The 24,350-nt window shown below is 63.1% G+C and overlaps 1 protein-coding gene across 1 annotated transcript in view; it reads right to left on the bottom strand.

Moving 5' to 3' along the window:
• ITPR3 (inositol 1,4,5-trisphosphate receptor type 3) overlaps positions 1-24,350 on the bottom strand; it is a 75,962-nt gene that overhangs the window by 5,842 nt on the left and 45,770 nt on the right. The window contains exons 19-54 of the mRNA XM_066278140.1: positions 22,726-22,977; positions 22,488-22,632; positions 21,819-21,960; positions 20,906-21,105; positions 19,695-19,824; positions 18,953-19,010; positions 17,768-17,933; positions 16,627-16,791; positions 16,472-16,546; positions 15,993-16,118; positions 14,481-14,603; positions 13,661-13,861; positions 12,420-12,671; positions 12,089-12,214; positions 11,838-11,963; positions 10,602-10,722; positions 9,910-10,100; positions 9,182-9,330; positions 8,867-8,975; positions 8,674-8,764; positions 8,065-8,234; positions 6,796-6,970; positions 6,449-6,633; positions 6,077-6,277; positions 5,823-5,933; positions 5,339-5,434; positions 5,111-5,212; positions 4,925-5,011; positions 4,252-4,362; positions 3,966-4,158; positions 3,647-3,772; positions 3,106-3,278; positions 1,746-1,910; positions 1,032-1,224; positions 487-591; positions 265-392 (exon numbers count right to left, since the gene is read on the bottom strand). Of these exons, the coding sequence (XP_066134237.1) occupies positions 265-392; positions 487-591; positions 1,032-1,224; positions 1,746-1,910; positions 3,106-3,278; positions 3,647-3,772; positions 3,966-4,158; positions 4,252-4,362; positions 4,925-5,011; positions 5,111-5,212; positions 5,339-5,434; positions 5,823-5,933; positions 6,077-6,277; positions 6,449-6,633; positions 6,796-6,970; positions 8,065-8,234; positions 8,674-8,764; positions 8,867-8,975; positions 9,182-9,330; positions 9,910-10,100; positions 10,602-10,722; positions 11,838-11,963; positions 12,089-12,214; positions 12,420-12,671; positions 13,661-13,861; positions 14,481-14,603; positions 15,993-16,118; positions 16,472-16,546; positions 16,627-16,791; positions 17,768-17,933; positions 18,953-19,010; positions 19,695-19,824; positions 20,906-21,105; positions 21,819-21,960; positions 22,488-22,632; positions 22,726-22,977 (5,269 nt within the window). The remainder of the gene's footprint in view (positions 1-264; positions 393-486; positions 592-1,031; positions 1,225-1,745; positions 1,911-3,105; positions 3,279-3,646; positions 3,773-3,965; positions 4,159-4,251; positions 4,363-4,924; positions 5,012-5,110; positions 5,213-5,338; positions 5,435-5,822; positions 5,934-6,076; positions 6,278-6,448; positions 6,634-6,795; positions 6,971-8,064; positions 8,235-8,673; positions 8,765-8,866; positions 8,976-9,181; positions 9,331-9,909; positions 10,101-10,601; positions 10,723-11,837; positions 11,964-12,088; positions 12,215-12,419; positions 12,672-13,660; positions 13,862-14,480; positions 14,604-15,992; positions 16,119-16,471; positions 16,547-16,626; positions 16,792-17,767; positions 17,934-18,952; positions 19,011-19,694; positions 19,825-20,905; positions 21,106-21,818; positions 21,961-22,487; positions 22,633-22,725; positions 22,978-24,350) is intronic.

Genomic DNA, 24,350 nt, shown 5'->3' with positions numbered 1-24,350 from the left:
GGGAGCGGGAGTGGGAGTGGGAGAGGGAGCGGGAGTGGGAGTGGAGGTGGGAGTGGGAGAGGGAGAGGGAGAGGGAGCGGGAGTGGGAGTGGAGGTGGGAGTGGGAGTGGGAGTGGGAGAGGGAGTGGAGGTGGGAGTGGGAGAGGGAATGGGAGTGGGAGTGGGAGTGGGAGGTGGGAGTGGGAGAGGGAGCGGGAGTGGGAGTGGAGGTGGGAGTGGGAGTGGGAGTGGGAGAGGGAGCGGGAGTGGGGCGGGGGCGCTCACGTCTTTGGAGGGCTTGCGGAGAATGTCGCCCACGCCGCCACCGTTGCGCAGCCCGTGGTTCATGACGGTGACGATGCACATCAGCAGGGTGTCGCAGGCTCGCTCCTCACTGTCCAGCTCCTCGTCCTCTGTAGGCAGACTGCGCGCTCACAGCCCGGCCAGGCCAGCTGACCCCTGCCCACCCGCACACACACCCGGACTCCCAAGACACCCTGCCCTCACCTTCCAGGACCCTGGGCACCGAGGCCTCCGAGTCACAGCCGATGCTGTCCCCACTGCATGTGCCCATGAATGTGGCAGCTCCGTGTGGCATCCCCAGGGGGCTGACTGGAGGGGACATGAGCAAGATCACAAGGAGATCCGAATGCCTGGCCTTATCTTCCCCCCTGGTTCTGTCCCCACCATCACATCCTCCACGAGCCGTCCCCGATCCTGCCAGCTCCCCACTCTGTCTGGCTACAAGTGAGGGGTTCCTCATTCCCCTGCCCCGCCGGACTGCACACCCCCAAGTATGGTCCAGAGGCAGTCCCTACAAAGGCTGAGCCTGATGTGAACACAAAGCCTGCAAGCAGGTGGCTCCTCAGAATTCCAAGGCTCTCCCACCAAACCCTCAGTCTGTCCCAGGGAAGAGGAAGGCATGAGCTGGACCTCCCCAGATCCCAGTATGAGAAACCGAGGCAAAGGCGATTAGCAGTCCCAGGCCCTGGCCCTGAGGTCCGTCACCCGTGCAGGCCCTCGTCCCCCACCACCAGAGAGGGGCCCCGGACCTCTGGAGTGGTTGCTGGGCAGCCGGTCCACCTCCAGGATGAAGTCGTCCTTGAGGAAGAGGAAGCCGACGATGGAGAAGAGGTAGACAAGGATGAGGGCCAGCAGGGCGGTCAGCAGGATGGAGCGGCCGTTGCGGGTCACGCTCTTGATGACGTTGAACAGAGTCTCCTCCCGGTAAATGAGGTCAAAGAGCTGCAGGGCAGGGATGGGGCCTTGAGGGGCTGGGGATGCCACTGGGCCCGAGGGCAGCGTGGCTGCCAGGGGCTCCCCACACCCCCTCTGGTAGGCTCTGCTCTCGGGCGCAGGGAGGGAGGGGGCGGCCAAGGCCGACCGCATGCTTGCATGTGTGACTTTTGTGCATTAGCCCACTTCATCCTCACAATTATTGCAGAAGGTGGGTGCTGTTAATTATTCCTGCTTTACAGATGGGAAAACAGGGCAGTGAAGAAATATGCCCAGAGTCACACAGCTAGGAGCGGCCAAGCTAGGACAGTCTGGTGCCAGAGTCCAGGCTTAAACCAGAACCACACAGGGGCGATGGGTCAGAAAGGGGGACAGGAGCGGCCATCAGGGCCTTGGAGAGCAGGCTAAGGTTAAGCCAAGGAGGACTGGGAATCCAATCCAGCCCAGTAGCAGGACAGGACAGAGACGGCTGAGGAACTTGCCCTGTGCTGCCCCAACTGCTCCCGCGCCCTGCCCAGCCTGCGCCTCACCAGGATGCTGTAGAAGAGCTCATGGACAAAGAGGCCCAGGACGCTGGTCAGGATGTAGCCCACGTGGTAGAGGAACTCCATGTCCATGACCATGGCCTTATAGCCCCGGATGAAGGTGCCGCGATTGCCCACAAAGCTCACCACGAATACGATCTTGTTGGTCAGCTGTGGGAGTACATGTGGGGGTCAGGGCCCCACAGCCCACCCTGAGTCTCCACCTCCGCCCCCCTGCCCATCGCGGGCCCAGTTCCGAGGCCACGCCTTCCAGGGAGCAGGGCTGAACTGCTCCCGCTCAGCCTGGCAGACACGGTACTGATGAAGGGGCTTCCAGAAATGCAGCGGGGCTCCTGGGATCAGACTAGAGAAGGAGCCCCCTTGGTCCCCCAGTTTCAGCAAGAAAGGGGAATGTAAGTAGAGGAGGACGGGCCGGAGGAGACCACCTTTAGCCTTTACAGGGCCCAAGTCAGCGGAAGACAGCCCCCTTGCTCAAGGCACTTTCTCTCCCTCCGCCAGGAAACTGCCATAATATATACGACGTAAATCTTTGCTGTCCTCAACGGGAACTGTGTGTAGGCAGTGCACAGCTAGTCCCGTGTCCCCAGCAGGCCCGCAGCTGGGGCTACAAAGTGACTCCAGGCTCGCTGTCTCTAGTGCCAGCTCCCCACTGCAGGTCTATAATGAACTTGACCTTCCAACCCCAGTACGAGGGGGGCGGGGCAGAGCCGTGGCTGCCCGCGGGGCGGGACGGGGGGGGGGGCGGGGGCAGAGCCGTGGCTGCCCGCGGGGCGGGACGGAGGGGGGGGCAGGGGCAGAGCCGTGGCTGCCCGCGGGGCGGGGCGGGGGGGGGGGCAGGGGCAGAGCCGTGGCTGCCCGCGGGGCGGGACGGGGGGGGGGCAGGGGCAGAGCCGTGGCTGCCCGCGGGGCGGGACGGAGGGGGGGGCAGGGGCAGAGCCGTGGCTGCCCGCGGGGCGGGACGGGCGGGGGGGCAGGGGCAGAGCCGTGGCTGCCCGCGGGGCGGGACGGGGGGGGGGCGGGGGCAGAGCCGTGGCTGCCCGCGGGGCGGGACGGGGGGGGGGGGGCGGGGGCAGAGCCGTGGCTGCCCGCGGGGCGGGACGGGGGGGGGGGGCAGGGGCAGAGCCGTGGCTGCCCGCGGGGCGGGACGGAGGGGGGGGCAGGGGCAGAGCCGTGGCTGCCCGCGGGGCGGGACGGGCGGGGGGGCGGGGGCAGAGCCGTGGCTGCCCGCGGGGCGGGACGGGGGGGGGGGCGGGGGCAGAGCCGTGGCTGCCCGCGGGGCGGGGCAGCGCAGCAGCAGGCAGCTGCGAGGGGCAGGGGGCAGGGGGCAGCTCCCGCCGGCACTCACGTTGAGGGCACCCAGGATGTTGAGCGTGGGCCCAATGCCCAGGTAGTAGATGGAGCGCAGGACGAGCGCCACGATGAGCGGGCGCACACTGTAGCGCTTGGTGAACAGTGCGGTGATGGAGAAGCAGATGAGAATCCAGAAGAGCAACGAGATGAGCGGTGAGTCCAGCACGCCTGCGGCGGGAGCGGCACTGAGCGCGCATGCTCAAACCCCGGCAGCCCGATGGTCCCGGTAAGCCACCCCTTCCCAGACGCCTTCTCCGTTAAGTTCCTGGCCGCCTGGTTTAGGCGTCCCCCCCACCCCATTACACCTGCATCTCTAGGCCTAAGGAGGAGACCCTCCCCAGCTGCGGCTGCCACCATATCTGGTCTCCGCTGGTGTGCGTGCACACGTGTGAGCTGTCTCCAGAGGTCAAGGACCCTGTCCATCCCACTGGACCTCAGCTGTGTCTCCCCACGATGGGGTGTGCAGCCCAGAGGGGGTACTTCTCCCCACTCTACATCTGAGAGGAGGCCCCTGCCTGACAGCCCCCCGTCCTGACCTGTGGATGCGCCCTCCACGTAGGGGTAGAAGAAGGCAATGATGATGTTGATGAACACCGCCAGGTTGAAGGAGATGCTACCCCACAGCGTCATGCGGCGGGAGAACCAGTAGATCAGCGGCATGCCTGCAGGGGGGGAGGCCGGTGTGAGGGTGGCCCTGATCAACGCTGTCTGCCCCCTCCACAAGGGCCCAGTTCAGAGGACACGGGGATTGGAGACCTCCTAGGGGCGGGGGCAGAGCAGCCACCAGCGGGGAAGGAGGCTGGGGGCGGGGAGCAGCTCCAGGCCCAGCCCCGCCCTCCCCAGCGGGGTCCTCACTGCGGAGCTTGCGCTGCCACTCCATCTCATTGTGCAGGAAGGACGACTGGTCGAAGAAGTCGCTCACTTTGCTGCCCTGCTCGTCCTGCTCCGTGGTGGTGAAGAGCCGGTGCTTGGTCTCCTCCGTTAGGAACTGGCAGATGACGGGCACCGGAAACACTATCTGCTCCATGCTGCGGTCCTGCCGCACAATCTGGGCGCACACGGGCACATGGTCACACCGGGGCCACCAAGAGCCGAGCTCAGGGGGGAGGAGCTCCCTGTGCCCTTAGCACCTGGGCCCCACCTCGATCTGGGACGTGTGGTTCTCATAGTAGGCCAGGGGGTCCTCCTCCTCCTCCTGCACAGGCGGTGAGGACTTGAGCATCTGCGACAGCTGCTTGTTGTTGAGACTGAGCTGGGGGTAGCAAGGACTGGGGTCAGGTCAGGCCAAGCGGCCCCCCACCACAAGGCCTGAGCCCAGCTCTGACCTGCACCCCAGCGAGTGCCCCACCCCACCCCCAGCCAGACCAGCCCCAGCTCCAAACAGGTAGGCGGGGGTAGGAGAGCAGTGTCCAGACCATCCTAAGACAGCCGGTGCCCTCCACAGTCCTGCGCAAGCGCGCCCTAGCTCCTGCCCCGGGCTTGCAGACCACGCAGACCCACTCCAGCCTTGCTCCCACTTCTAAGTCCCGGTTTCACCCCTGGAGCCTCGCCCCCCAGTTCTTGCTCAGCTCACAAAGATCCTTGCTTTTTATTCAGATGTTGGCCATGCTCTGCAGCTGGGCCCTGAGTTCCTGGCCCTGCCCACCTCCTCCTCCAGCCAGGCCCTCAACCTGCTCAGGTTATAGCCACGCTGTCAAATCCACCCTCAGCCTGATAACTGCCCACCCACCCCTCTCCCCAGCCCCGCCCCCAGGCCTAAGCCCCGCCCCCACACCCAGCCCTGTGCGGGGGGGGGGGGGGGGGGGGGACCCCACCATGGAAGAGATGCCCTCGGCCTCCTCCTCTTGGATGCGCTTCACAGGCTTCAGCAGGTGCTGCAGCTGTTTGTTGTGCCTGGAGAGCTGAGCGAGGGCAGTGCCCAGTCACTGCCACGTGGTCGCTGGGGGACAGGGTCACCAGGGGCGGGGCCGCAGGGCGGGGCCATGAGGCGGGGCCAGTACCTGCAGTGCCAGGATGTAGATGTTGTGGCCCACTTCACGTGGGCTCACCTCTGAGTTCTCACGCTCCTCCTCCTGCAGGTAGGCCTTCTTGATGACGTCCACCTGGCGGGGCAGTGCCTGTTCGAATGGCCTCTCCCTGGGGCTAGCTCGGGCGGGCTGGGGCCTGACCCCCATTCCCACACACCCCAGCAAGGGCCCCTTTCCTCCTGCCCGCCAGCCTGGCCTCACCAGCTCCTGGGGCCGCAGGCTGATGAGGATGCGCTCCGCGTTCTCGCTGTCGTGCCGGCTCTCCATCAGAGCTAGCAGCAGCTTGGAGGCGTTGTCCTGCGGGGAGGGGAGGCAGGCCAGTCTGAGGATGCCCCCACCCCTCCGCTGAGTACTCTCTAACAGCTCCTCCCTACCTTCCCATCCCCCACTGACCCCAAGGCCTGCTGAGAAGTGTCCTGCATGTCCAGGCCACCTTCACCCCACGCTGAGGCAGGAGGCAGATAACCGGGACATGCTTGCTTCTGGAGTGAGCGTAGTCCAGCATGTCTGCTCACACATTCACTCGTGTGTACAAATACGCATGCACACACTACACACACGCAACCGCCACACATCACATGCCCGCACACGTGGTACCTACATCACACATACCAGTACGCACTCAACACGTCACACGCATACGTGCATGCCCACGCACACTCACGTGGGCTGCCACGGGCCCCACCTTGAGCTGCAGCACCAGATCCATGCGGTACTTGCAGAGGGGACTGATGTCGTTGAGAATCAGCGCGGTGATGATGTCTATGCCATTGGACTCGTGTGTCACGATGCAGGTCTGGCAAGAGCAGTCAGGGACACGGGGCCCAGGCCCCTCAGAACCGTGGCGGCTCCCCGAGGCCTCCGCCTCTCACCTGCCCAGCCGGCTTCCTCCTCCTCCCAGACATCCACGCTGCCACGGGTCGCTGCTCAGCCACCCACCTGGTTCTCGTGGCAGGGGCCCTGGCAGTACTCAGTGAGGGTCTCCAGGGTCTGGATGACGAGGCCTACGTTGTCCTCGTTGATGTAGAGCCCCAGGAGCCCCAGGCCCCCCGTGGTGCTGCCGCACATGATGTCCAAGAACTGCAGCGTCTCGCACACCAGGTTGTAGTTGGTCTTGTTGTTCTGACAGCGCAGGAAGTTCTGCAGAGCACAGACCAGGTGGGCGTGGTGGGGGCGCGGCTCCAGCCGCGGAGGAAGACGGGGGCGGGGCCTGCCTGGGGACAGCCAACCGTGGAGCAGAGGTGCCCAGGCCAGACCAAAGGCAGAGAGGCAGGCAGAGGTGGGGGCAGGAGAGGGGCGAGGGACGCTCACCTGCAGGTCCCGGTTGTGGTTCTCACACAGCAGCTGCAGGAAGCGCAGGATGGGCTGCATGATGAGCACGGACATGCCCATCTCGTTGCTCTGCGCACGCTCCCCCACTTCGTGCCCCCGGTGCAGGCTGGGGCTCAGCGAATAGCGGGACGAGGAGCCGGGCATGGAGAAGGAGGCCAGGCGGCCTGCAGGGCAGGGCCTGGTGAGGCTGGAGCTGCTGGGGCAGACCATGACCCGGAGCTCCCTGCTGCACATCCTAAGCCCTCATGCCTGCAGTGTGACACCCTCCCGCTGCACCGTCTGGCCCCACCCAGAGCCCCGCCCCGGGCCTCTGCCCCACCCCTGACCTTTGGTGGTGAGGTCGGCTGGCTCCCGGTCCTCAGGGGGCTGGCTACCCAGGTCGCTCATGTTGACGGCCACCGTGGACTTGGTCTCCTGTTGGGCCCGCTTCATGCGGTCGTGCAGCACCTTGAAGAAGCGCTCTGACTTCTTGTCGGTCGTCATCAGGTTGTAGAAGGACTTCTGAGGGTGGACGGTGAAAATGGGGGGCAGCGTCAGCACCAGGGCTGGCTCTAAGCAGCCCCTGGTGAGGCCCTGGAGGCCTCTGTCCTGTGCTGCAGGGACAGAGATGAGGCACAGGTGGACCATCCAGACACCCAAATCAGACTGAGGCTGGGGAGCCGGAGACATCCCTGCACCCTGGGACTAAGCTAGTGGCGGCCACCCGATCACCGTCTGTGTCTGCCCTTGGCCTTCATCGGTGCCCACACGGCAGCCAGAGGCATCCCTCTGATGTTTGAGACACACCAACCCCTGCAGCGGGCCACGTCACCCAGAGGAAAAGCCAGGCCTCACGGCAACCACGAAGCCGCGAAATAACCTGCCACCACCCTGACCCCAGGCCTTACCAGCCACTTCCTATTCCTGGCCTTCCGTGCCAGCTGCCTGCTCTGCCCAGTGTGCCCTACCCACTGCCCACATGCTCACCTCCAGGGCCTCCCTGACCCTCCATCTAAGATACCCTGCCTGCCTGATCACTGTCCAGCATGTCCTGCATGCTACATAGGAACTACAGTTGTTGACCGTTGTGCCCACTGGGACGTAAGTGCCGAGAACACACGGGCTGTCTCGTTCGCTGCTGTCTACTCAGCGCCCCGAGCACGGCCAGGCTGACGATGCACTTACTCCAAGAGCGCAAGAGTGAATGAGGGGGAAGCGGTCACAGGGGGCTATTCACAGGAGGCAGGCCTCCCCCTGGGCCCCAGAGGCTGGGAAGGAGGGGAAAGAGGAGGAAAGAGGCATCTGCAGAGGCTGCCCGGCAAGGCTGGTGGGTTTAACGGAGGGCAGGATCGTCGGGGAGACAGGGCAGGCTCAGGCCTGGCTGGATCAGGGGTGGGGTAGCCGTATGTGTGGACAGAAAGGCGACCACATGACACAAGCAGCAGATGAGGGAGGCGGAGCCACCCGTGGCTGGCCAGCCCAGCCCAGCAGCCACGCCCCCAGGGCCTCAGCGACTTGGCACACCGGTCCTGCACCCCGCCTGAGAAGGAGGCACCCACCCGCCCGCCCGCCCAAAGGAGAGGAGCCCGCAGCGCCGCAGAGCCACCAGCCCGCACCTGGATCTCGGTGTTGCCGCCGTCCAGCAGGCGGATGGCCAGGCCGATGCTCTCCTGGAAGATCTTCTCGTTCTTGGTGCTGGTGATGAGGTCACACACCAGCTTGGTGGCCCCCTCCTTGTCCAGCCGGCACTGGGTAGCCGCAATCGCTGACCAGTCTTGGTCCAGGCCTGGAGGGGGACTCGCTTGAGGGGGAGCGAATGGGGTGGGGCAGCGGGAGGGCCCAGGGCCTGGACCGCCGGCCGCCCAGGGGCACAGCGGGCAGGATGGGGGAGCGGGAGGGCCCAGGGCCTGGACCGCCGGCCTCCCAGGGGCACAGCGGGCAGGGTGGGGGAGCGGGAGGGCCCAGGGCCTGGACCGCCGGCCGCCCAGGGGCACAGCGGGCAGGGTGGGGAGCGGGAGGGCCCAGGGCCTGGACCGCCGGCCGCCCAGGGGCACAGCGGGCAGGGTGGGACAGCGGGAGGGCCCAGGGCCTGGACCGCCGGCCGCCCAGGGGCACAGCGGGCAGGGTGGGGCAGCGGGAGGGCCCAGGGCCTGGACCGCCGGCCACCCAGGGGCACAGCGGGCAGAGTGGGGGCGGGGGTGGGGGTAGGGGGTGCTGGTACTGACCAACGCCCACGGGGTCCGGAAGGTCTCCCCGGGAGCTGGACTTCCGGCTCTGCAGGTAGTTCTGCAGCAGCATCTTGCGCAGCTGGTGGCCCTGGGGAAGGAGCGAGGCCCCACAATGCACTTCGCACCAGTGAAGCCCTGGCCCGACCGTCCCGGCCCTGAGCCCCTCGGTGGCACCCGGCCGGGCACTCACCCTCTCCCCGTACTTGGCCTTCTTGAGCAGCATCTGCTGCAGGGTCCGCAGCACCTTGACGCACAGCTTCTCCTCCGACGCCATGAGGTCCTTGGTGTGCTGGATCAGCCTGGTGACCGGGGAGGAGGGCGGCATGTGGGGCAGCCCCCGTGGTCTCCCTCCAGACCCTGCCCCGGCCCCATCCCGGCAGGAGCATCCCCAGCCTCCGACCCACCCGTGGGCTGCGGAGTCCCTGCTGGCCCCTCCCTGGCTCAGGATGCTGCCCCTCCCCACCCGACACAGGGCTCCCGCCCCAACACGGGGTGTCTCTCTCACTTGGACAGGAAGCCCCCGCTCTCGCAGCGCTGGTAGGCCTCACTGCCCTCCAGAAAGAGCAGCTCGGGCCAGTGCAGGACATCCACCAGCACGGACAGCTCGGCCTGCACCAGGGGCTTCAGGCGCTCCTCCAGGGCCGTGATGATGTCCTGCGGTGGGCAGGACAGGGTCACCACCACGAGAGATGATGGCAGCTTCATCGCCGTTCCCCACCACCACCCGCCACCAACACTATACAGCCCCACAGACTGCCCCCCACCAGCCTGAGGGGCCCTGGCCCACAGGCCACCCTGAACAAAAAGCGTGGCATCTGTTAGCCCAGAGCCCCCCCCCCCAGAGCTGTGGGGGGGGGCTTTCCTCCCAGCCCCTTCTCCAGCCCTGTGACCTTGTGCAAACCCCTTGCCCTCTCTGGGCCTGTCTCCTGCTGCGTGGGGATAATAAGCCACCACACCCCCTCTGCAGGCCAGTGAGACAGTGGACACAGGTGCATTGCTTCAACCACCAGGCACTGCAAGGGCTACAGGTGTCCTGACCCTCTGGGAGCACCAACCCCGCTAGCGGCCCCCTGCGTTCTCCGGGCTCCCCTGGAATGATGCCCCTTAGTTCCCTGCCCGGGTCTACACTTCGCAGCCCCCTCCCAAGAGGCGTGGGCAGCACTGGAAGGGACAGCCCTCGGGAACACAGCCTCCCTTCCAGAGCCGCCCTGGTGCCGGACGCCCCGCGCCCACCTGCAGCTTCTCGATGATGTTCTTGTAGTCCCACTGGTTGGCGGTCGGGGTGACGCGAGGGAAGGTCCGTGTGGCTGCCTTATAGTTAGAGGCGTTCCGCTGGGCGGCGGCCACGCAGCTGGCGCTGCTGCTGAGCAGCAAGCTGATGTGGGCGTCCAGGTCCATGGGCAGCGAGATGGCCCTGCCCTTGGCTGGGGGGCAGGGGGCGGGGGGGACGCTGAGCCGGCCAGAGGGGCCAGGCCCGGGGTTGCCGTACCGGGGAACAAGGTAAAACTACACCCAGACTCCGGGTGCAGGGACCCCCCCACACCCTGGCCTCACTTGGACTGAGGTGCCCTCTACCCCTTTCCGGATAAAAAGAGGGAGTTCCTGACCCTTTAATGTCACTTTGGATCTACCTGACCCTCCCCTCCCCAGACTCCCTAGCAACCTGCAGTCCTGAGACCACGTCCAGGCAGCACAAGAAACTGACTGAGGGATGTCCCTCTGTAGAGGGAACTGACCCAGGGGAGAAAAAAGCTACTCTCAATTGCCAACACGCCAGTTAGATACCAAGAAGGACTTACTGAGCACCACCTGGGAGCAAAGGTTGGGCGAGCTTAGGGATAACATGCTTTGTGCGGGGCAGGCATCCCTGCGGTGTGGGGAGGGGAGGGGTGGCTGGAGCTAGCCGGCGGCCCCCGCACACTCACCCACCATGGCGAGAGTCCGGATGCAGGCCTCCACCGAGCCCTTGTGCTGCTGCTGCAGCCACGGACACTCGAGCAGCCGCATGGTGGACTGCAGCAGCTGCACCACAATCGTCTGGTGGGTCTGCGAGAAGCAACACCTGCTGCAGCCGGGCCCCCCCTCCAGCCCGGAGCAGCCCCAGCCCGGGGTCCAGAGCCCACTGGGAACGGGCGCAGGTGGAGGGCCAGCCTCCTCCAGCTGCCACATGCTCTGTGCCAGTTAGGAAAAAGACACCCCTTTCCCTGCACAGTCTGCCCGGCCGCCCCCTGGCAGCCCTCTGAGACCTCCCCGGTCCAGGTCTGGAGCTTACAGGAAGACCCTGTTCTTCCTGTAAATGTATGTTTAAATAAATTTTATGTTGTGAAAAGGTGACATATTTACATGGTTCAAAAACCTCACTTTGAGAACACAAACCCTTCACTTTGACCCCTACTCCCAAGCTCCCACAATCTGCCCCGGGGTCAATGAGAGGCGGCCACACAGTCCCAAAGAGGTCCCGGGGCCGGAGCACACCGGTGTCAAAATAAATCCACCCGACACTTCTCTGACCGCTCTCAGGGGCACTGTGCCCCGTTCCCTCTCCCTCCACCTGGAGGCAGCCCCTCCTGGTCTCCGGCAGGGGGCGTGGCAGGCTCCTCCCTCAGGGGCACGGGCTCCCTTTCACCCACGGGCTCCCTTTCACCCACGGGCTCCCTTTCACCCACGGGCTCGGCCTGTGCAGTCTGGTCGTGGCCGAGGGGGCCCTGACTCCCGCTGAGTGAAGCCAACGCTCTCTCTCTAGCCTGTCTGCCGCTGCAGCTCCGGGGACGCCGTGGTCAGCACCGAGGTTCTCTGTGCGCCACTCTCCCCATTTCAGCCTCGGCTCCGCTGTGTCCACCGTGGTGAGCACGCCCACCTTGACTATGGAGAGTCGGTGCAGCCAAGACGTCCCCGGCCCCCCCCCAGGATCCGCCACGCCAAGGGAACTTAGGGACTCCTGTGGTGTGGTACAGTTCCCTCCTGCCCACGGAAACGGGCAGGTCACGGTGCCTGTTGTTATAAACTGTTAACTCTGGGGCGATGTGTTCCCAGCATAGACGACTGACCCTCCTGCATGTTGTTTCGCAATCCTTTCGTGCACAGCAAGCAGATAAAAATACCTGTTCTGATTTCCCGCCCCCCCCTTCGCTACACAAACGCCGCCGCGGGCAGGGGCTCACCTGCAGGGAGGTGCTGTTCTCGGAGAACGGGGAGCTGAAGAAGGCGTTGATGGTGTCCAGCACTACGGTCAGCACGTACTTCTCCAGGGCAGGGTCAGCCAGGCGTTTCTCCCGCTTGCTGCAGACCTGGGGTGGAACGGAGAGATGCCGGGGGGGGGGGCTGTCCAACACTTAGGCCCCTCCGCGGCCAGCCCGGGAAGGCTGCTGGGTCCCCCACCACCAGAGGGGCCCACACCCCCACGGGGACGGACCCGAGCCATGTCCAGGGTGAAATTCTCAAAGAGTGTCCAGATGTGGTTGCTGGTGTAGATCTCCTTCATCTCCACCTCCGTGTCCACGTAGCAGTGGTTCACGAAGTTCACGTAGGCAATTTTCACCTGGGCAGTGGTGGGTGGGAAGTCAGGGGCACGCGCAAGGGCCGCCCACCACCCCACCACCCCGCCTCCTGTCCCCGCACCTCGCTGGATGCCCGACATCCCCACCACCCTCCTCCCTGCGCCTCCCAATTCCCTGCCCCCCGCAGCCTTCCCCCGCGCCAGCCTCCTCTCCCGGTGCCCGGAGACTCGCGTGGACACCGCCCACCTCAGTGATGCAGTCCTCGTGGGTCACCACGGACACCACGTCCTCCAGGGGCAGCAGGGAGGTACACTTGATCTCGGTGTAGACGTTCTTGCCCTCAGCACAGGCGGCCAGCAGGTCCACCAGGGAGATGTGGTACATGAGTGGGCTGTGGTCCTCCACGCCATCCCGGGCGGCCTTCATCATGTCCAGCAGGTGGGCCAGCGAGGCCTTGTCATTGTAGAACACCACCACGTCGTCACCTGCGTTTGTCAGCTGTAGGAAGGAGGGGTACGCGTGTCAGGCGCCTCGGTCCAGCGGGCCCAGGGCCCCACCGCTCTGCTGCACTGATCACGGAAGGATTGGGACTCTGACCCCTGCACACACCCCAACACTCAGGAAACCTTCCCCTGTCTGTGATTTTGGGGTTCCCTGGCCCTCGGGGTCCTCTGCCATCAGGGACATCAAACTCTGGACCCAGAAAGTATCCCCTCTTCTGCTAGTTGGGCTTGTCTCAGAGGCACCTCCTCCAGGAAGCCCTTTCTAATCTCACCCCACCCAGCTCACCCCCTCCCTCCCGGGTTCCTACAGCATGTGATTTAAACCGTCAGGGAGCACATACTGCAGCGCCTCATGTCGGTAATTATGTTATCCATGGTCACCCGACAACAGCAATTAACAAGGAGCACCGCAAAGTGCGCAGTGCGCACAGCGCTTCCAGTACACGGCCAGTGTGGTCCGCAGTTCCCCCATCGCTGGGCGGGGCTGGCTCCTCTCTCCCAGCCCACCCTCCGCTGTGAGACACTCAGGCAGAGGCCACTCCTGCTCGGCACTGAGACTCAGCCCTCACCCTTCATGCCTTCAGCCAGAGGTGTTTACACAGTACCTACTATGTGCCACACGCTGGGGACCTGGCAATGAGCACAAAGGACAGGGTCTGTGCCCCCCACCCCCAGGCTTCCTTGGCGCAGAGCAGGAGCCTCAGGACTTTCAAATCAATGACGCTGAATAATAAATGAAGGCATGCATGTGTGAGTTCTTCCAGGCCTGTTATCTGAGTTCTACTGAGCCCCGCTTGAGTTCCACTGGGCGGCAGCCTGAGCTCTGCTGGACCCGCCTCCGCGGCCCCTCCACACCCAGCACCCCAGCGTTCCTTCCGCGGCCCGCTGATTCTGGGCCTGGCCGCCCGGGTTCTGTGTCCCGCCACCTGAGCCCCTCCTCCTGGCCACCACCCGAGTCCCACGAGCCCCTCGGCCGGCCCTCACCTCAGTCATGATCATGTCCTGGCACTTCTTGACGTACTTGCCCTCGGCTTTGATGACCGTGTGCAGGAAGTCCAGGTACTGCACGTGGCGCCCGTGGGTGGCCAGCAGGTGCACGAAGTGCTGTAGCACGGGCTCGCTGACCTCGGAGCAGAGCTGGTAGTTGTTCAGGAAGATGTGCTGCATGGTCTCGGCCTCCAGGAGCTGGGGACAGGTGGCCCTCCGGCGGTCAGAGAGGGGGCCCAGCCACCAGGTGCCCGCCCTGCCCTACACCCCGCCCCGCGCCCACACCCCACCAGGCCCCGCCCCTCACCCACCCCGCCCCACACCCCACCAGGCCCCGCCCCTCACTCCACCCCACGCCCACACCCCACCAGGCCCTGCCCCCACCCCGCCCCACGCCCACACCCCACAGGCCCCGCCCCTCACCCTGCCCCACGCCCACACCCCACCAGGCCCTGCGCCCACACCCCACCAGGCCCGCCCCTCACTCCATCCCACGCCCACACCCCACCAGGCCCTGCCCCCACCCCGCCCCACGCCCACACCCCACAGGCCCCGCCCCTCACCCTGCCCCACGCCCACACCCCACCAGGCCCTGCGCCCACACCCCACCAGGCCCCGCCCCTCACTCCACCCCACGCCCACACCCCACCAGGCCCTGCCCCCACCCTGCCTCACGCCCACACCCCACAGGCCCCGCCCCTCACCCTGCCCCACGCCCACACCCCACCAGGCCCCGCGCCCACACCCCACCAGGCCCGCCCCTCACCCGCCCCACCCACACCCCACCAGGCCCCACCCCACGCCCCCGCGCCCTCACCCCAGGTGTGAGGAAGAGGTGCAGGTGCTTGTGCAGCAGGGTCTGGTTGCCAGGGTTCCCTGCGCAGAACTTCTGCAGGAACTGGTGGGTGTAGCGCAGGATCTCCATCATCTTGGTGTCGCCCTGGGCACAGAGGGGAGAGGGTGCTGGGACCCCTACTGGAGGACAGGGACGGGGGGGGGGGGTCGGGTCAGGGTTTCGGTTTAAGGGCGGGATGTGGAAATGTGAGGGGCTGAGGGTCAGAGGTTGAGATGAGGCTGGAGTTAAGAAGTAAGCGAACACTGGGGTGATGTCAGGGTCGAGAGTCACGGCGAGGCCTGGGACGTATCAAAACCAAGGCCGGCCAAAGTGAGGGGTGGAAAGATTGAAATGAGGCTAAGTTTGAAATCAGGGGTCAGGATGAGGCCAGAGTTGACATTATGGGTCAGGAGGAGGATAAGGGTCAAAAGCGAAGATGAAGCTAAAATTATCAGGATCAGACCAGGGAAGACAGAAGCTGGGGTCAGGGTCAAGCATTAGAGCAAGGCTGGGGTCAAGTCAAGGTCAAAATGGATCTGGAGGAGGGACAGAGGGTCAAAGGTTGAGATAATATTAAGAATGCATTGAGGGGCCCTGGCCGGTTGGCTCAGTGGTAGAGCGTCGGCCTGGCGTGCAGAAGTCCCGGGTTCGATTCCCGGCCAGGGCACACAGGAGAAGCGCCCATCTGCTTCTCCACCCCTCCCCCTCTCCTTCCTCTCTGTCTCTCTCTTCCCCTCCCGCAGCGAGGCTCCATTGGAGCAAAGATGGCCCAGGCGATGGGGATGGCTTCTTGGCCTCTGCCCCAGGCGCTATAGTGGCTCTGGTCGCGACAGAGCGACGCCCCGGAAGGGCAGAGCATCACCCGCTGGTGGGCGTGCTGGGTGGATCCCGGTCGGGCGCATGCGGGAGTCTGTCTGACTATCTATCCCCGTCTCCAGCTTCAGAAAAATACAAAAAAAAAAAGAACACATTGAGGGGCCCTGGGTGGTTGGCTCAGTGGTAGAGCGTCAGCCCAGGATGTGGGTGTCTTGGGTTTGACTCCAGGTCAGGACACACAGGAAGAGCGCCCATCTGCTTTTCCACCCTTCTCCCTCTCGCTTCTCTCTCTTTGTCTCTCTCTCTCTCTCTTCTCCTTCCACAGCCATGGCTCCATTGGAGCGAGTTGGCCTGGGCGCTAAGGATGGCTCCATGGCCTCGCCTCAGGTGCTAAGAGCTCAGTTGCAGAGCAATGGAGCAACACCCCAAATGGGCAGAACATCACCCTCTACTGGGCTTGCCGGGTGGATCCCAGTCGGGGCACATGTGGGAGACTGTCTCTGCCTCCCCTCCTCTCACTGAATAAAAAAAGAGATTGCACTGAGGGGTCAAGATGTGTCTGGGGAAAGGTGAGGGTAAAAGACCGGGGTGAATATGGGTTAGAGATTTGTGGTTTGGGTCAGGTCAGGGTTCAGGCTGAGGCTGCCCTGGGCACCCAGAGGTCAGCGGTCAGGGCACCTTGTCGTAGGGGATCTGCAGCAGGTCCAGCATGACCTTGTGGGCATCCATGTTCTTGAGCAGCCGCTGCTGCTTCTTCCTCATCTGCTCCCCAACGCCACACATCTTGTTCAGCCGCTCCAGGATCTGCGGAGAGAGCGTGAGCACAGAGCCCATTCCCCCCCCCTCAGCTTCCCTCCCCCCAGCCCACCACAGCCGGGCCCCAGCTCACACCGGGGACGGGAAGGGGGAAGGAGCCATGGCCCCCGAGTCAGATCGCCGAGACCCAACTCCACCCACGGAAGTGAAGAGAGCGATATGACTGTGAAACGAAGTTTCACTCAGTCCCTTCAGCTTTAAAATTATTCCGTGTGGACCTTGGCAGGGTTGTGTTTAGTGTGCAGGAAAAGCTAAAAGATGCCTCCTCTGAGGGCCGGTGCCCGGCATAGCCGGGAGGAAGAGGCCAGGCAGACCCATCCCCGGGGACCCCCGCCACTCACCCCCTTGACAATCTGGTAGTTCTCACTGCTCTTCTCCCCAGCCGGGGGCAAGAAGCCTTCCTCATCCATGGGCCGCTGCGGGCACAGGGCACTGAGCTCAGCCAGGCCCAGTGCCCCGCAGGGCCCTGTCCCGGTCCTCCACAACCCCCACACACCTCCTTCTTGTCCTTGGTGGTGCCTGCCTCCACCTCCTCGCCCTTGCCGCTGCCCTTCTTGTCCACCCACAGCTCCGACTTCTCAACCATGGTCCGCAGCCGGTCCAGTTCCGACTTGATCACCTTGTAGTTCTCCACGTCCTGGGCGGAGATCAGCAGCTGCACCTGAGGGTGGAGGACGGGTTTGCCTGGTGAGACGGGCACCCCAGGTCCCCTGCCTCATGGACTCCCGGTGCCTTTCCTGTTCAGGTTTCTGCTCCTGGCATCTCCGCTCCACCACCATTCCTCTCCACTCAGCCAAATCTCGCTCAATGTTTACAAGTTCACCGCCTCCAGGAAGCCTTCCCTGATGGCTGCGGCCCTCCTTGCACACACTGCTATAAACTGCCTCATCACCTGGCTTCAGTTACTCACTGCTGGGGCCACATGCTGCTACGCCCTGTCACTTGTTCACTCATACCCTAACCAGCGCAGGGCAGAGCACACTGGCATCACTGAATGCTGGCTGAAAGAGAGACCTGAACCCTGACTCCCTCCCACCTCCCCCGCTCTGGGTCAGTGGGTAAGGGAGGAAGGATCCCTGGGCCTTGATCTCCCCCCTCTGTAAAACAGGAATGAACAGAAACCACGTTCTCTGGGCTGCTGCGAGAATTCCACAACACGAGCCCGCTGCCTGGCACACGACAAGCACTTGCTACATGCCAGTCCCTCCTCACAGGGAGCCGCCAAAACCACATGACATCACAGTTGACAAAACTCTAGTGAGGGCTGACTGCGCACCCAGTGCGGCTTGAAGCACTTAGCAAAGATGCTTGTGTGATAAAAGCTTGCAAACAGTCAAGGGTTGTCCACACCATAAGAAATGATGGACCTTGAACCAGGCTGAGAAGAGACACCAGCGGCCAAGACGTGGCCCTCGCCTTTGAGGAGCTCGGCAAGGCGGAGAACCCCCAATGCGCAGTGAGATGTGAGCTAGCTCCTCCCACAGCATCGCACCCTCCGTGCTCAGCGCAGGCTGGGGTGTGGCCAGGGCAGCCTGCCAGCTCAGTGAGGGGGAGCAGAGGAGGGGGGAGGCGGGTGCTCCTCGGGGTTCCCTCCCCACCCCCACCCCCAGGCCCGGGCGCTGTGGCAGAGGCAGCACCTGCTTGAAGGTGTGCATGGCCTCCTGGCGCTGGCTGAAGTGCTTGAAGAGCAGCTGCAGGGCCCCAGAGACCAGCGGTGCGTAGTCATGCATGGTGAGGTGGATGAGCACGCGCAGGAACGTGCGGCCGCCCTCGTCGTCCACTTCCAGCATGCTGCTCGTCTTCCTGCGGCACCAGGCGGGCAAGGTTGGCGCGCTCCCTGCCCCCGCTCAGCGAGCGCAGCGCCCAGGGCAATGCCCGTTAAAACAACTCACGTCTTCTCCCCAGTTTATAAACAGCCATGGCCCTGAGCTTCCCCAAGTGACCCCCACACCCCCTCCGGTCCCTGCAGGACTCCCCTGGATTAAGCAACTGAAGCAGAGGTTCAAGGGGCCTCATGGACAGATAGATGCTGGAGACCTGAACACGGACAGGGGAACCACATCTTTGCCATCAACCTCTACCCAAAGTGGAGCATACCCTCCCATGAGAGAAAGCTAGCGGTACCTGTGACTTTCTCACCAATAAAAAAAGCACAGATGTTTCCACATCACTTTAGAGTTGTTACAGAAATTGCAAAATATCACTTGCAGCCATCACCACGTCGAAGTAACAGTACTAATTACACCCTGGCACAGCTTGTTATTTAATGTGTTAATAAACAGACACAGAGATGGCTGTCCCTTCACATTAGTTTTCTTCAATATTTTGACAACTGCATCTCGATACCACGGGTTTCCTTTGTTAGTTTTATGCACTTTATGTTATGAATTTAAAAACACCATCTGAGACGGGGCCCGAGGGCTTCCCTAGTTGCCAAAAGTGTGGCACAGAAATGGCTGAGCCCCCAATCCTGGGGCGACCCCTCCCCACTCCAGCTCTCTGTAGAGCAGGCCGCCCATCCCCCGGTCAGGGGGTGAGGAAACCGTCCTCCCAGCTACCTGGCCAAGCCCTGAGGCTCAGAGGCACAAATGCCCTGCGTGGAGGCAGGGGAATGACCACGATGTCACTAGAGCCCAGGTGGGCCCTACATCACCAGGGTTGGGCAGACAAGGGAGGGTCAGAGCACAAAGCCAGGACACATGACAGAGGAGGGAGAGGACAGCCCAGCCCTGGGAAATGCAGACCATCCTGAGGGCCCACAAGCCAGAGTCAGTATCACCTACCCAACCCACAGACCATTCCCCACCTCGACCCCGGCTTACCCCACTCCAAACATGGCCTCCGCCTGCTCCCCGATGCGATCCAGGTTCATGTTGGCAGCTGTGGGGAGCCAGAGGGACAGATGGGGGCAGGTGGGGACCATGTGCAAGAAGGATAGGGAAGCCAGAGGTGAGGCAGCAGGGAGACACCCAAACCACCTCTTTCCGCACCTGGTTGGGTGGCAGCCCCTCCGCCTGCCCCTTCCTGAGATGGAGCTAAAACCACCCAAGGCAGAGGCCAGGCCAGGTCAGCCCCCCTGTCCTGCACGGCGCGAACAGAGTTCTGGGCTGGGGGTCCTGATCTGGCTCAGCTCCTGACCTGCTATGGCTAGAACCTTGGGCAAATGCGTGCCCTTTTATGGGCCTCAGTTTCCCCATTTAGGAAATGAAGGGAATGATTCTTGCCCTTCCCCCTCACTATGGGGGAGTGAGACAATGGTGAGGAAAAGGCCTTCGCAGGCTGGGGGACAGGACAGGGCAGGACGGGCTCCGCCCACAGCCGTGTACCCTCCCCGGGCTCCGCCCACAGCCCTGTGTCCTCCCATGGCTCTGCCCACAGCCGTGTACCCTCTCCCCCCCCCCCTCTGCCCACATCCCTGTGCCCTCCCCTGGCTCTGCCCACAGCCCTGTGCCCTCCCATGGCTCCACCCACAGCCATGTACCCTCCCCCCGGGCTCCGCCCACAGCAGTGTACCCCGGGGCAGTCCCCAGCCTGAGGCCAGGCGCAGGTAGGGGCGGGGCTTACTGGTAGAGTCGAAGGCAGGGGCGGTGCCATCAGCCCCGCTGTCCTGCATGGGAAACACCTCCACAAACTCCTTTTTGAAGACAGACAGCAGGTAAGAGATGCGGTAATCCAGGCGGACGTTGAGGATGAACTGCAGAAGGAAGAGGGGAGGGTAAAGGTAAGGGCTGGTCTGCAGACAAGAAGTCCTGGGTGGAGGGGGTGACATCTACCCTGGAGGGGGAGCTCCAGCCTTCGGGGTCTCAGCACAGCTCCGCGGGGATACTCCAGGACATCACAACCAAAATAAGCAGGACCCTTCTCCCCAGGGACGCCAGGTATCTTCTCCTCAGCTTCTGAACTTCCCGTCAGGATGAAACAAGACCACTCCCCCAAGACCACTTAGTCTCTTTCCCAGGCTAGACGCTGACAGGAAAGGGAATAAAGTTCCCCAGGTCTGCAGGCCAACTCCTGTCCTGCCATCCTGCCCTGCCAAGTGGACCTGAAGGCTCCCAGGGTGGGTGGGGGGAAACGGAGAACTGTGAGGAGGCCGTAGAGGCCGCTGTGGAGCAGGGCGTGAGCACACAGGGTGTGCACACACCCCCAACTGGCCTGCATCTTCATGGGGCACACACAGCCTCTGGCCACACCCCAGGATTCAGATCTGGAAGCCACTCCCCCCCTCTGACTTCCCCCTGACCAGGCTCTGCCCAGTCTGGGTCCCCATGGAGGTCACTGCATTATCCTTCCGGTCCTCTGGGGGCAGCAACGCAAAAAGCAAGAGTCCTCACCCCTCCTCAAGACCCTACCAGCAGCCCCTTCCCCAAGAGCTGTTGGAGGGTCCCAGAAGAGACCCAAGAGGGAAGACTGCCTCTGCCCTCTCCCCCTACCCCGGAAACTGGCTCTCAAATCTCTAGCTCTGCTTCAAAATCTGCGTGACCACGAAAAAGTCCACTCGCTGTTCCTTCCTCGCCTGTACAGTGGGGGCACGGAGCCAGAATCGCCCGGAGGGCCCACCTCCATTGCCTCCGGTCCACAGGTCTGGGGCAGGGCCCAAGAATGTGCGTTTCTACGTCCCCGGGTGAGGCTTTGGGAACCACCGGGCACCACCGCCACCGTGAAGCCTCCTAGTGCCAGGTGCTGTGATTTATGAAGCATGGCCCCGCCCACCTCCGCACACTCGCCCGCGCTCCTGCCCTGCCCCCACACTCCCACCATGCCCCAGGCCCGGCCACCTGCAGGATTTCCAGGATCTTCAGCTTGGTCTCCATGACCACAATGTCTTCATTCTCCTCAAACTTGCTTCTGTCCAGAGGCTCGGCGGCTCCGGCCCCGGCAGCCAGGCTGGGGGCACCGAAGACAGACTGCTTGCGGTTCAGCACCATGGTGGACATCATGTGGCCCACGCCCTGGATGGACCGCCGCACGTTCTTGCCTGAGGAGCGGAGAAGGGGGGTGTCACAGAGAGGGCACAGCAGGGGCCCCGGCCTGACTCTGTCCCCATCAGCTGCAGGAAAAAGCCACGCTCAGGGGCACAGGGGACAGGGGACAGGGGACAGGGCTGACCGAGGAAGGTTTGGGGGGGGGGGGTAAGCTTTATGCCAAGTCTGGGGAAAGAGGGGGCCGAGGCAAAGGAGGAAAGTGTGTGGGGACATCGGTGAGTGCTCCCATGTGGGACATCAGGAAAGCTGCTACAGAGCATAGGGGACGGAGGGGACACTGTGGGGAACACTGAGGTGTCAGTCTCTATGCCCTTTCTGTTTAGATGAGCGTATGCCACCTGGGGGCGTCCCTAAGCTGTAGCTCGTCCCTCAGCCTGCCCCCCCTTCCTCCTCACACTCCCCAACCGTGGCGACCAGGCGTTCCCCAGGCAGGGCCTGTGCCTCCCTCCCTCTCTCATCACTCCCTCAAGACAAAGCTGCATTGGAAGGCATCCTGCCCAGACCCTGGGTCTCCACAGAGGGTGCCCACACCCGCGCTGGTCCAGCCTGGGGTGAAGGGGATTGGGCGGAAAGAGCCCCTTCACAGCAGGGCCAGGAGGCAGGCAGGCTGCCCAGGGGGTTGTTGATCAGAAAGGACTTCTAGTGCTAAAAGGACACTGAGGGACTGGGGTGGGCGGTAGGTGGCCCCGGGTGGGCCAAGCCTCACCGCCCGAGTCCTCGTAGGCCTGCAGCATGACCGGAGGACCCTGCACACAGTCGATGATGCTGAGCAGCGTGCGTGTCAGCCGCAGCAGCTCACTGAAGCTGTAGAAGCCGAAGTAGATGAGGTTGTGGGCCAGGCTGACCACCTGCGGAGAGGGGGCGGGGCCGGGCCGGTGAGCATGGGGCGGGGCCGAAGCGCGGTGGGCGGGGCCGGAGTGTGATGGGTGGGGCCAGCTCAGGAGATGGGGCTAAGATGTTGTAATGGGGCAGAGGTTCCTCATAGTGCGGGCTGCTGCGTGGATAGGGAACCAAGGGTTCCAGATAAGGGCCGCCTGGCCCCAGTGTGTTACTGAGGAACAGAAGCCTGCAAAGGAGGCTACTGGGGAGGGGGTGGGTGATGGGGTAGAGATAGGGCAGAAATACAAGAAGTGGGGAGATGGCTCCTGGCAGTAGCCTGTGACCCAACCCCAGCAGATAAGAACAAGGGGGAAGCAGCGCTCCCCCGGGTCTGGAGAGAAGCCTCCCTCTTGAGAAGTCTCAACAGTCTGTGCCCCTGCACCGGCTGGGCTACTGAGGGAAGTGGTGAGGTCATGCTCCCAAACACACCCCCACCCCCGAGACCATCTGAGGTCCAGAGAGGGAGTGAGCCGGCGCCCCGCGGAGTCCCGCCCACCTCGAAGGTGAGCTTGTTCTTGTCCTCGTTGGCAAAGGGCACGGCCTCGCTGACCACGTTGTTGAGGTAGTCTTCCACGAACTCCATGGTGCTGGCAAACTTGTTCTTCTTGTCATCCCGGGCAGCGTTGAGGTTGGAGTCGTAGCTGGGGGTGGGGGCAGTGGGGTGTGAGGGAGGGTCCCCGAGATCTTCCCACTCCCAGCCTTGCCCGGACCCACCCTCCCACCACGGCTCTCACTCCTTGATGGTGATGGCTGTGGGGATCTCAGTCCAGAGGCGGGCGAACTTGACAGGCGTGACCAGCTCCTGGGGGTCACGGTCCACGTGCACGTGCAGCATCAGGTGGCAGAAGGAGGCGCGCAGGTCAAAGGGCAGCATCTCGTCCGCCATGCACAGGAAGATCAGGTCCACGCCCAACTGCTGGGAGATCTCGTGGATGGCCAGGTACTGGCGGTCCAGGCACATGCGGGCAAAGAGCTTCAGCTGGTACCTGCGGGGCAGGGAGGACGGTGAGGACCCGGCGGGTGGGCTAGTAAGGGCTGCCAGCACAGCCTGGGCTTGTCGCACACTCGAGTAAGTGGCAAAGGGACTTAGGCTAACCCGTGCACCGGCCACTGTCACAGAAAGGACACAGTTCTAAGTAAAGAGAAGTAGGAGAAAAGTCTTGATTTATGAGTATTTGCAAATCTCTCGCAGCTGGCTAAGGATGAAAGTGCTTTCCAGCTCAGCCAGGATAGGTCTTCAGGGGACAAGGGGTGCCTAGGAGAAAGGCTGGGACATGACAGGGAGAGAATGCGGGGAGAGGAACTAGGTGACAGGCAACCAGCCTGTCCAGAGTGAGGGCAGGACTGAGAGAGTAGGGGAGGGGGGTGGCGGGGCTGTAGGAACGTGGGCGGTAGGAAGCTCTGCTCTGCACTAGGTGATGTCATGCCCTCTGCTTCCTTCGTGCGCTCTGGAGCAAGAACCCTGGCTCGCCACTCACAGCCCTGTAACGCTGGGCAGGTTCCTTTACTTCTATGTGCCTGTCCCACCTTCACACTGACAGTGGTGATAGTCTCTGTGTCACAGGGTTGCTGAGGTTTAGGTGAAGAACGGGGTGAAGGGCTTTGAACAGTGCCTGGCATATAGTGAACATTTGGTAAGTATTACGTAGCATTCTTGTTTTTAAAATATGTGTGCGGCCTGACGAGGCGGTGGAGCTATGGATAGAGCGTTGGACTGGAATGCAGAGGACCTAGGTTCGAGACCCTGAGGTCGCCAGCTTGAGCGCGGGCTCATCTGGCTTGAGCAAAGCTCACCAGCTTGGACCCAAGGTCACTGGCTTGAGCAAGGGGTTACTCGGTCTGCTGTAGCCCCACAGTCAAAGCACATATGAGAAAGCAATCAATGCACAACTAAAGTGCCACAACCAGAAATGGATGATTGATGCTTCTCATCTCTCTCTGTTTGTCTGTCTGTCCCTATCTATCCCTCTCTCTGACTCTATCTGTCTCTGTAAAAAAAAAAACAAAAAACGTGTGCGGAACCCTGGCCAGGTAGCTCAGTAGGTTAGAGCATCATCCCACAATGTGCCAGGTTGTGGGTTTGATGCTCAATCAGGGCACATACAAGAATTATCCAAGGAAAGCATAAATAAGTGGAACAACAAATGAATGTTTCTCTTTTTCCTTCTCTCTCTTTTTCTCTCTCTAAAAATCAATAATAAAAGAGCCCAACCTGTGGTGGCACAGTGGGGAAAGCATCAACCTGGAACAGTGGTCCCCAACCTTTTTTGGGCCACGGACCAGTTTAATGTCAGAAAATATTTTCACGGACCAGCCTTTAGGGTGGGACGGATAAATGTATCACGTGACCGAGACAAGC

The sequence above is a fragment of the Saccopteryx bilineata genome, chromosome 1 (assembly GCF_036850765.1).
Source record: "Saccopteryx bilineata isolate mSacBil1 chromosome 1, mSacBil1_pri_phased_curated, whole genome shotgun sequence".
Classification (NCBI taxonomy): domain Eukaryota; kingdom Metazoa; phylum Chordata; class Mammalia; order Chiroptera; family Emballonuridae; genus Saccopteryx; species Saccopteryx bilineata.
The sequence above is the reverse complement of the archived record's forward strand: the minus strand, read 5'-3'. Positions and strand labels throughout refer to the sequence as shown.